This window comes from Pleurodeles waltl, chromosome 4_2 (assembly GCF_031143425.1).
Source record: "Pleurodeles waltl isolate 20211129_DDA chromosome 4_2, aPleWal1.hap1.20221129, whole genome shotgun sequence".
Classification (NCBI taxonomy): domain Eukaryota; kingdom Metazoa; phylum Chordata; class Amphibia; order Caudata; family Salamandridae; genus Pleurodeles; species Pleurodeles waltl.
In genome coordinates, this window is record NC_090443.1 from 72,798,019 (window position 1) to 72,809,005 (window position 10,987).

The 10,987-nt window shown below is 42.7% G+C and overlaps 1 protein-coding gene across 2 annotated transcripts in view; it reads left to right on the plus strand.

Annotated features, from left to right (window-relative positions):
* Positions 1–10,694, plus strand: part of PYM1 (PYM homolog 1, exon junction complex associated factor) — a 43,508-nt gene extending 32,814 nt beyond the window's left edge. For both annotated transcript variants that reach the window (XM_069230707.1, XM_069230708.1), the window contains exon 3: positions 9,768–10,694. In XM_069230707.1, the coding sequence (XP_069086808.1) occupies positions 9,768–10,296 (529 nt within the window). In that variant the 3' untranslated portion in view covers positions 10,297–10,694. The remainder of the gene's footprint in view (positions 1–9,767) is intronic.
* The last annotated feature ends 293 nt before the right edge of the window (positions 10,695–10,987 follow it).

Sequence of the window (10,987 nt, forward strand, 5' to 3'; positions counted from 1 at the left end):
TTGTTATATACTTAGTATTGTTCGGGCTTTTTTCTATCCTCATTACTGAAATCTATCTTTTTGATATTCTGCATACTCTGCTCTCCTTCTGTAGTGCCAAGAAACCTACATGTCTTTAGCACCACAACAGGTTGGCTACTTCAGTCTGCATTTCATTCTGGTTTGATGCCTTGCATTTCATTGTGGGTCTTCAGTTACAAGTGGCTGTCCCCTGTAAACGCATTTGACAAATGACATTCAAGGGTACCCCAACACACAGTTCATCAGTGGTCCTACCCAATGGGCTATGGTAAAATTGCCTCCCATAAAATTGGATTTTTCTGGTGGAACAACTTTAGGCACAGTACTTTAGAGTGCCTAACACAAGACCCCTTAAAAGCGATATTGGGGGGCAGGGGTCGTCCTCACTAATCACACAAAAGGAGATGTGACAAATGCTTGCAAAAAGTCAAACCTCTGGCAATCGCTTGAGGTAGCCTTCAAACCCATTGTTTTTCATCTATTGTGCCACTGAAGACAAAGGCCCACCTTATGTAAATCAGTACTGACCCTGCTCCTCATTGGAACAGTCTGTTCCAAACTGCCAGACGGGGGCTTCTCCAAAAAAGGAACCCTATCAACCCCAGACAGATTTCGGCCTTGTTAGGCTTTGTCAGGTTAGATATAACTTGGATCCTATGGCACAGTAGGCAAGTGACCCGCGTCTTGGCATACACTTGGGCACCTAGGATGTAACATAATTCACTCAAAGGGATATGGGAGGAATGATTATAAAAGCCTAACCACTGGCAGTCGCTCCGGGTAGCATTCTAACCCATCATCTTCATTAATCGTCTGGGCAAAGGATTGGTTGGAGTTGTTGGTGCTTTGTCACAGAGCAGTGTGTCAGCTTGCTTGCCCACCATCTACATGAAAATGCTCTTGCGCAGCCTAGTTCCTACCAAGTTTAGCACTGTAGGAAAATAATAGTGTTAGGGCAGTTAAGAATCGAATATATGAAGTACCGTGCCACAGAGTGTCACTTGAATTTGGACATGATGATTTCAGACCTACATTTAAGAAATAATACATTATTTACACTGGTAAGACAACCTCCTCAATCACATTATTAGCAGCAGCACCTTCTAATGTAATTGTTATTCATGGAAAAAAACAAAGGTATGACTTTTTTATGTGATGGCATAAAAAGCCAACACTATCCTGTTGGAAGAAAACAAACAAGTTAAATGACTGCCTCAGCTGGTCTGAGAGGAACATGTTGGGGCATAATGTAATGTAAACTCAAGTCAAGTACGTTAATTGGAAATAAAATGTAGGAATGTCTGCGATTTCCCAGTAAGGACATTGAAGGATACCACTAAATCAATAAAACCAACTTAAGATCTTAGTTCTTACTTCAGTTGGTGGCACTAACACCCTACAATATATTTAAAGCAGTGTGGTATATCAGTTCCACCTAAAAAACTAGGAATGGGTGGTGATGGTGCCCATATTGAAAAAGGGCGAGAAAACAGTCCTTGAAAATGTTCACCTTCTAGTGATAATATGCCCAAGCAGTCCGTCAATCAATCAATCAATCACATACACTTATAGAGCACAATATTTACCCGTTAGGGTTCCAAGGCTCTGGGGGGGGGGGTGGATTGGGGGGGGGGGTGTATGACTGCTACTGCTCGAAGAGCCAGGTCTTGAGGAGTCTTCTGAAGGCGAGTAGGTCTTGGGTCTCTCGTAGGTAGGTAGGAAGCGTGTTCCAGGTCTTGGTGGCGAGGTAGGAGAAGGATCTGCCGCCGTAGGTGGTTCGTTGGATGCGGGGGACGGTGGCGAGGGCGAGGCTTGCGAAGCGTAGCTGGCGGGTCGGAGTGTAGAAGTTGAGTCTGCTGTTCAGGTAGGTAGGGCTGGCGTTGTGGAGTGCCTTGTGTGCGTGGGTGAGGAGCTTGAAGGTGACCCTCTTGTCGACGGGAAGCCAGTGGAGCTCTTTGAGGAGTGGGGTGATGTGGCTGTGGCTGTGGCTGGGGGTGCTGGTGATGAGTCGGGCGGAGGCGTTTTGGATGCGTTGTAGTCGTTGGAGGTACTTTGCTGGGATTCCTGCATAGAGTGCTTTGTCGTAGTCCAATCTGCTGCTGACGAGGGTGTGGGTCACTGTCTTCCTGGTGTCGGTCGGGATCCACTTGTAGATCCTGCGGAGGGTGTTTGAACGGAAATGCTTTCACAAATTATATATGGTGCACTAACAGTCTGGGTTGAGGAGAATGCAGTACGCAAGATCTTCCAAACAAGGTTCTGTAAAGACCAAACAGTGTTAACCAGCATTGTACCCTGTCTATTGCAGAAGAAAAATTCTGGTTTATACATGTCCTTTTATTGATTTAAAGTGTGCATTTGACACAATTGTCAGTTTTAAGGCATTTTAGTAAAATGCTCAGTGTTTTCCTGATAAAATCATAAGTGGCATCTTAAAACTTTATGAAAGTGTGTGTAAAGTGGACAACCTGGGACCTGAATAGGACTAGCTGCAAGTTGGAAATTGAAACTCATTGGGATGTAAAATAGGGTTCTTTATTAGGCCCTCTGCTCTTTCATATATTTCCGATCTGCATTAATCGCCGTTCGAAAGAAATGGCTGCACATTCACCAGGGAATTATTGCAGGTCCTGGCACTGTTACATGCCGATGACTTGATACTGCTTAGCTGCACGTCTGTGGGTGTACGCTGCATGCTAAATTAGCTGGAATAATGCTGTAACCATAATGGTTTGGGTGTAAACCATGCCAAGAGCAAAAGTATTTCCTTAGGCATTCCTCAAAATGTCCAATTGAAATCTAATACATTTAGGTGTAATAATTGATTCCAAACTCAATCGGAAACTTGAGAAATGCTATGACGAAATGTCTTATTGGTGGACTTCTACTCTTTAGTCAACAGGTGGGTGATCACTAACTCCAGCTATTGGTAAAAGTTTATAAATAAAACTATTTCCCTGTTATTGTTCACCTATTTTGGAATTATGCAGTCTTGAATGACTTGATGTGGAGAAAAGAACTTTGTTGAGGGCAGCCACTGATTGATGTATGCGAAACCTACTAGTTAAGAATGGAATAGGGGGCTGTTTTTAGGCAGCGCTAAAGCAATGAAGAATGACTACCAAAAATAACTAAAATGCACAAATTAATTAATCTGTTTGCTCAGAATCTCAATCCATTCCCGGTTTTAAATCCTTCTGAGGTGTGGACCAAATCGGTTATTGGCAGGATTATTTAAATGTGCACTTACAAGTAAAGCTTTGAAGCTAACTGTTTGGACTTGTGTAGAAGATTACGTGTAGTCAAAAAGTTAATTTGCTGAATAATTTTCAGTAATTTCCAGTAGTGCTAAACAATCAGCTGCGGGTCTGTTGTTCTTCTTTTTTTCTGTGGTCATAATTTGAGTGGTTTATATGTACTATTCTGTTTGTTAGGTGTTATTTAGGAACGTTACTGCATCATCAACTGACTCTTTTTCTAACCATTAAATTTACAGAACGTGCACAATAGAGAAAAGTCCAACGCCTATTAAGTTGCTTGGGGCTTATTGCATTAATAAACCATTATATTGTACCATTGGTTAGGAGTTTGGCAATGCAAGCAACTCAAAAATAATTGAAAAGTTACATTGTACTAATAAGTCATTATAATGTTGCTAAGGTTTTATAATGAGTATTTAAAAATGTAAACATTTTTGTATATTCTATAAGGACTCTTCCTCCATTTATTGGCATCAGTACAATAGAACACTTATCAAACAATAGAAACCCACAGTGAATACAAAGGCAGAGAACTGAGATGGCCAATAAGAAGGGGAAAGGGGTTACGTTTCTTGTGGTAGCTCGCAGCAAGAGGACAACACAAGGCATACCGTACCAGGCAGGAGCAAGAGACTAAAGGCCGGGCGCAATGAAGCAAGCTGCAGACCCGAGGCATGAACAACTAGGAAGAGCTGGACTGGTGCAGGCTGTTCAAAGAGAAGTGCAAGCAGAGCGTTGTTTTCTTCATTAAGGTGAAGTAGAATTCTCATAAGGTCCAGGTTCTCTTGCTGCATGTTTAGTTACAACCCAGACGTGTCAGCTAATTCTCATTTGGTCTTCTTGGGTCACAGCGGACCCGTGCGCTCCTCCTCGGGCTCAAATTACAAATTAACATTTAAATTCCTGTGATGGTTTTCAAAATTTCTTTTTCACTGTTGTGGGCCCAGATTATAACTGAGGACAGAACTGGAAACAAAGGACAGAATGGACAAAAAAAGGCTGTAGAACAGTGGTTCCTAACCTTTTGACTTCTGTGGACCCCACTTTATCAGTAGTGCAACATGGGAACCCCCACTGAATCATTATTGGAAGCTGGGGACCTAATCTATTAATACTATTGCATTTTCTAAGCAGTCACGGACCCCTTGAGGAGGCTTCTTGGTTCCCAGTGGTCCCCGGACCACAGGTCGGGAACCACACCTGCAGAGTAAATCCTTTGACCTATGAGATCTAAGAAGGAGCTGCGTAGACTTAATGCACACAAGCTGCTGACTGCAAAGAAAGCCTGGAGGCCAAACAGACACAGGGAGGATAAAGGCTGCATGTAAACAGTGCATGGATCAAGGACAGGTAGACAGGCCAGAAAAGAAGCTGGTATATGTTAAACTAGAGCCAGATAAAAACACCTCACGGTCGCGCAGTAGGAGCCACAGCCACAGGCACGGGCAAATGGAGTTCCCATACTAGCAGTGTGGAAACTGTCCTAGAGAGCCGCGCATGGTTGCACAATTGTGCTGAACAATCACTCCCAGGGGTTTACTTGCCGTTTGTCTCACAAGGTCTCGGAAAGTGGAACCAGTCCCTAAACCTTGAGAGCTGTAGAGTGCAAAGAAGTGCACGAAGGCTTCTCGATATTTCCGACTGCTTTCCCCGTCCTCATTGGAAGTGCATCCCCCGCGGTTGAGAGTTGGTGCTGATTCTTCAGTGCTTCCTGCAATGCAGGTGAATACAAGTTGCGGCCTCGGAGGGCTCTGAATCGGGGGTGATGATGGATGTAGAGCAACAACTATCCTGCAGACAGCTGAATCTAGACGCACTTTAACCTCAAGTTGCTTCTAAATCGAAAATGTGAGGCAAATGTAACTTCCAGTTCATTGCACTCCTGCAGTCTTCTGGAAGGGCAGCCACATGACAGAAAAATGGGGTTTTGGTCTTTGCCAAATGTTTTACACTTCTTTGGAGGGTGTGATACAATCAGAAACCTTTTGATCTCTCTCTGGAGTCTGAATTAACCAAATTAGCCTCTGCAGCTTTAATTTATATTCTCATACCATTGGGGATGAGAATAAAGCTCAGATCTACTAATAGGTCGTTTTAATTCCCTTATTTCCCCCTTGCCCCAGCTCTTTTCTCTTTATTTTTTCTCCATTCTGACAACACTGAAATTCATAAGCAATTTCCTCTCCTTTGGGGCTTGAAAAAACTCAAGCTTTCCTCTTCTAGAGCAGGAATCAACACCTTCTCACTGCGTTGATATGGGCTGCAACCCTAAGACAAAGCCTGCCATCCTGGGTGGATGAGGCTTCCGTCCTCTATAAGCAATGACGTTAGGTATACTTGCTCATTATCCTCTGTGCGTACCCTTACCCAGCCGGAAGTATTCTGCGTGGTTGCATACGCTGACAAAGCGACATACAGCGTGAGGTCGTTGGCACAGTGACAACTTGTCAAGACCTCTTCAACAGAAGTTGATCGGAATCCTGGCAAGGCAAAGACTGACCTTTATGCCCAAGCAGAAAGAGAGTCTGGCACGGGGGGGGACAGGCAGCAGCAGCAGTGAGAAGAGTGTTAGCACACAATTAACCTATTTTATTGACTGCTTGTGTCATACAAGAGGGTAAAGGGGAAATGTTTTTGCAAGTGTGGACGGGCGGATGTGGGACATAAACTGGGAAATTGTATTTTAAGACATGTATTCGCTCCATTGCTCCAGCACTGCACTGCTAGGTTAGGTGTACACGATTGAATCCATCTAACAGGGAAGAGGGAAATGGCTCCCCCACTTTAAAATGGTTTACAGGTAATAGTTTATCATGAAATTAAGACATAAAAAATAATTGTCGTTCTAAATTTTTCCAGAATTGCGGAGGAGAGCAGTTTCCACTCACGCAGTGGAAAAGTGGGGATGAACAAGGGTACTGGAAGTTAATGCTAAGATTTAAACAAAAGTTAATTAGGTCGAACAGAACACTGAAGGGAAAGTCAGACAGATTCATAATAAATAGGGTTATAATAAACCACACAGTAAGAAATCACCACGGGTGCTACAAGGCAAAGGAAGTGACTTAAGATTCTCCATGAATGTGAATGTATTGGGAAGTGACTTAAGATTCTCCATGAATGTGAATGTATTGGGTAATCAAATTAAAAAGAGGCCTTGTGTTTGAGCTTTACAAAAAGCTATCCTCATTAGTCAGACCTCACTTATTAAATATGTACAGGATGCTCAAGAATTTGGGACCCAACCCCACAAATAAGCTGTGCCGTTATTGCAGTAATACGTTAAAAAAAGACCAATCAAAAGGGGTTTGGGCCTTGTATCGCACCATCTCTTTATTATATGTGGAGACCAAGGTGTTGGCTAAGACTCTAGCAGATGACTGTTGAAAGTAATATCTGTTTTAGTTCACAAAGCTCAGTCTGGATTCACGGCAGGAAGCTTCACCATGCTTAACCTTGGGAGGCCACATATTCTGTTGAATAGTATAGGCTTTATTAAGAAATCCCTTGTCATAATGTTATTCAATGCCGAAAAGGCTGTTGACTTAATCCACTGACCAGAGTTGTTTCAGGCGTTACAACGCTTTGGCCCGATTTTCTTTAAATGGCTGGGGCTACTGTACATGGTCTGATAGCTTTGGTAAATTGAATTATGTCCTCATAGTTTGTTTTGAAGCAAGGCACAGGAGTGGGGTGTCTGCCGTCCGCCCTAGTTTTTGTATAGTTTATGGAGCCACTGTCTTTCTGGTTCAGGTCAAACGGGCATAGTAGAATTTTCCATTTAAAGTAATACATCATAGGAGGAGACCTCACTTTACGCATAAGGCCTACTTCTTTACACCACCAATCGAGCCCTGACAGTACCAGTGCTACTATTATTAATATTCTCTCTTTGGGAAATTCAGAACTTACTTCGAATACACAGTAAACTGGGGAAACGCATGATGTATGGGAAATGAATAGCGTAATAGTATCAACATAACAAAAGAAGGTTTTAAATACATAAAACAACCAGTACAGAATTCTTCTTCTCAAGGAATATAGAACCACTGTTAAAAGGGTTTCACACAGATGTGTGCAGATGGAGAACACTCACCCTGACAATATTGGGTACGGTGGGAATCTTTAAGATGATTGCTTTCCCAGGGTTGCTCTGTGATGCAAAATAAACCATTTACAATACCCGAATCCTTCTTTCTGTGACTAAAATATAAGTTGTGTATCTTTTTATGAGAAGAGGACCACCAGGATAGCTTTGAAAACAATGTGCAGAAGCAGTGCACAACAGAGGGATAGCAGAGCTATAAGGGCTTTCTATTGGGCTGCTAACCTCCCAGTAACAGGTGGTTGGATTTACATCCCATATGATTGGATTTACACCCCAAAATATGACCCAGCAGTGAGATTAGACAGACATTTCATGGACATGCCTGCACACTGACTCCTATCAGCGACACCAGTGAACTTAACAGCCTGGGATAGGACCAGTAATTTCCTAAGGTTAAAAGATAAGATCACGGTGGATAAATATTATGGACTGGGAGCAGGCTAAAAGAGGTGCAGAAATTAGATGGGTTGCAATACTAGGACCTCATAGGGATTTCAAAATAGGAGACTTTCTAAAGTGGGAGAGATTTTAAACTTTATGAATCTGCAAGAAGAATATGAACTTGCACAGACACAGATTCATAACTATACTCAACGCTGACCGGCCATTCATACATAGGCGATCGACTGGTCAGATGTTGCTGAATCCACACTGCTTCAAAGTTGAATACTAGAAGGGTACTTGGAGAGAGAAGTGGTATCATCTGTACACAAAACCTTTATATATAATAGCCAGTCTGTTAAAGAAACTAAACGTAACCTGGGAAGAAGGTCCTCTCAGAGACATGAACTTGGAGGGAGCATCAGCATTTATGCATCCAAGGGAAGTGACGATCAAGCCTAGGTTGCCGTTGATCCAACTAAAAACCCTACACAGGGCATACTATTATAAATGTAGGCTGTGTAAGATGAGGCAAGCCCAGACACCCAACTGTACAATATGCAAAGTTCAAGAATGCACCTTTCTGCACACAGTTTGTGGATATGATGATATACAGATATTGTGGAGCGAAATAATAAGTGAATTGGAAATTTCAAATATCACGCATCCCCCAGCGTGTGAAACTAGGCATCCATAATGATGTTGCCTTCCTGAGGAAGAAGCTCACGTATAGTGCCCTTGGTTTTCTCTTAGCCAGGTGAGAGATAACACAAGAATGAGTAAGCCGGAGAATGCCTGCAAAATGGTAAGTAGGAAAGACGTGCATGGACACCAACACACAGTAAGTAGTCTGCGAAGGAAAAAGCTCCCCACGGAAGTTTGAAAAGAGGTTGGATGAGTGGAGAAATCATTGCTTTCAGGGGAGGAAGGAAACCAAAAACGACAAGCAACATTGAAGAAGAAATACCAAGGCACGACTAGAAATGTGGAAAATACTGAGGGGTGGGAGGGCTACTGGAAATTGGATGTTTGTAAGAATGTAGCCTCCAAGAGTTGTGCTTGGAAACCAGAAGAGGCTTGAAATGCTTATGTAACTGCACTTTAACCAGCACTGATGGGTGGTGTGAAATGATGTAATTGTTGAAAACAAACAAAATGATTTAAAAAAGTGTGAAATAACATCACAAGGGCAAGTCGAGGTAGAAGTTATGCCAGTGTTTCATGCGTACTCTCAACAACTTAATTGATCACAAGCTTGATAGATGCCACCAAATGCCTGCTAATCCACTCTCACTAAAATGATCTCTGTGCAGCCTACCCTGAGAAAAGATATAAGGCTTAAAACTGGAATGAGCAGAAATCTAGCCTTATTTAAGATCACGGTTTTAGAATTGGCTAACAAACATATGCCCATAAAAATAGAAATGAAAGTTAAAAAAATAGACATGAAAGCTAAAAAAAAGCGACATTTAATTTGTTCCAGAATATATCAGTTGAATAATATTACACTAACGATGAGATGGCCCCAAAGGCTGACCAAGTGGATGTGATTTTGTAATGCTTATATAAAGACTAGAAAAGTTTTTACGAATGACCAAAGCCTTAACAGCAGAATACTTGTCCAGCTTTATTGTGTTAATTTGAGTCATATCTGCATGAAGCGTGATCAACAGCATAGCTATGTTTACCATCCTTGTTGAAGGCAGCTCAACGTTGTCCTCCCAGTCCTCAAAGGTCATCAGTTTTACATAGATCGCTCTTGACACGCCTTATTTCACCACTTTATTTTGCTGCTCCAAATCTTCTGTATTTGCTCATGGAAAAACTGTATTAACTGGACCAGCACCTTCTTAAATGAATGTCTAGCTTGCTATTTAAGAAGGGCAGGTTATGCCGTGTTTGTTTTTCTAAGATGTGTCTGATACTAGCGACCAGTTGACCACATGTCCGAGTGAGGTTTTTGATGGGTTTTCCTTTTCTCCCATCCTTTTGTTTAGGTACGAAAACAAATATGTGAAGTTCTTCAAAAGCAAACCAGACCTTCCGCCAGGTCTCAGTCCCGTTGAAGCACCTGCTGCAAAGCCGGTCCAAAAGGCAGACGGCGAGTCTGGGCTGTCCAAGACCGCAAAGAGGAACCTGAAGCGGAAGGAGAAACGAAAGCAGCAGCATGACAGGGGGGACCCAGATGATGCGGACGAGCTCTGCCAAGCTTTGGAGAGGGCTTCTGTCAAAGCAGATGTTGGTGTGCGGCAGCCTGGTGTGGACGGCGATGCTAAGTCGCAAAAGAGTGCCGCAGAAGGGAACGCCAAACCTGCTTTAGCCCAGCCCACACCTACTGCCGATCCTGCTGCCGTTGAGCGGGCAAAGAAAATTAAGAATCTGCGGAAGAAGCTCCGGCAAGTGGAGGACTTGCAGCAAAAAATTGACTCTGGGGAATTGAAGGAGCTGACCAAAGAACAGAAAGAGAAGCTAGGGAGGAGGCAGGCCTTGGAGGAGGAACTTGAAGACCTTGAGCTGGGTTTATAAAAAAACAAGGGCCGTCCATTGCGGACTTGGAAACAAAAGGTGCTTGTCCACAAGGGTTCTGGAACTTGTTTGTATCTGGGGACAGAACACTCATTCGGACTCGTCTGCATTGAGCTATAAGTGTTTCTTGTGTTGACGAGTTCTGTCTGGGGTTTTTAATCAATTTCAGCTCCTGGTCGGACACTAAGGAATAATGTGGCCCCTCTGACTGTTCAGAGGCTCTGTGGCTCTCGAACTGTTTGGTGCCTGCCTTTGCAAGCTTCCCCATCTTCCTACACGTAACCAGCCTTCTCTAAACCGCTCATGAGTTTGTTTTGTTACCGTCGGATTTCCATCAGTCTTTTTTTTATTATTATTTAAGAGCAGACTGCCAGTAATAAATTGTGTAGTAGAAACTGCCTTGGACTAGGTCTAGTTTTTGAATGAAATCCCTAAAGGAGTGTCTCGTTTACCACGAACTTCAACTTGTTTTTTTTTTTTTTGAGAGTTTGTAGAAACTTGAAAACACGATGTAAAAGGAGCACTTTTGAGCAAACAGTTGGTGCAGATATCACCAAAATTGTACCTTGTATTGTGGAAAGCGTACAGTTTTGCTACATGAATTTTAAACAAGGTTACAGCTTGAAAACTGATTTTGTTTTTGAAATCTGCACCTGTAAGACACTAAAAAAACCAACGTACACACAGAGAT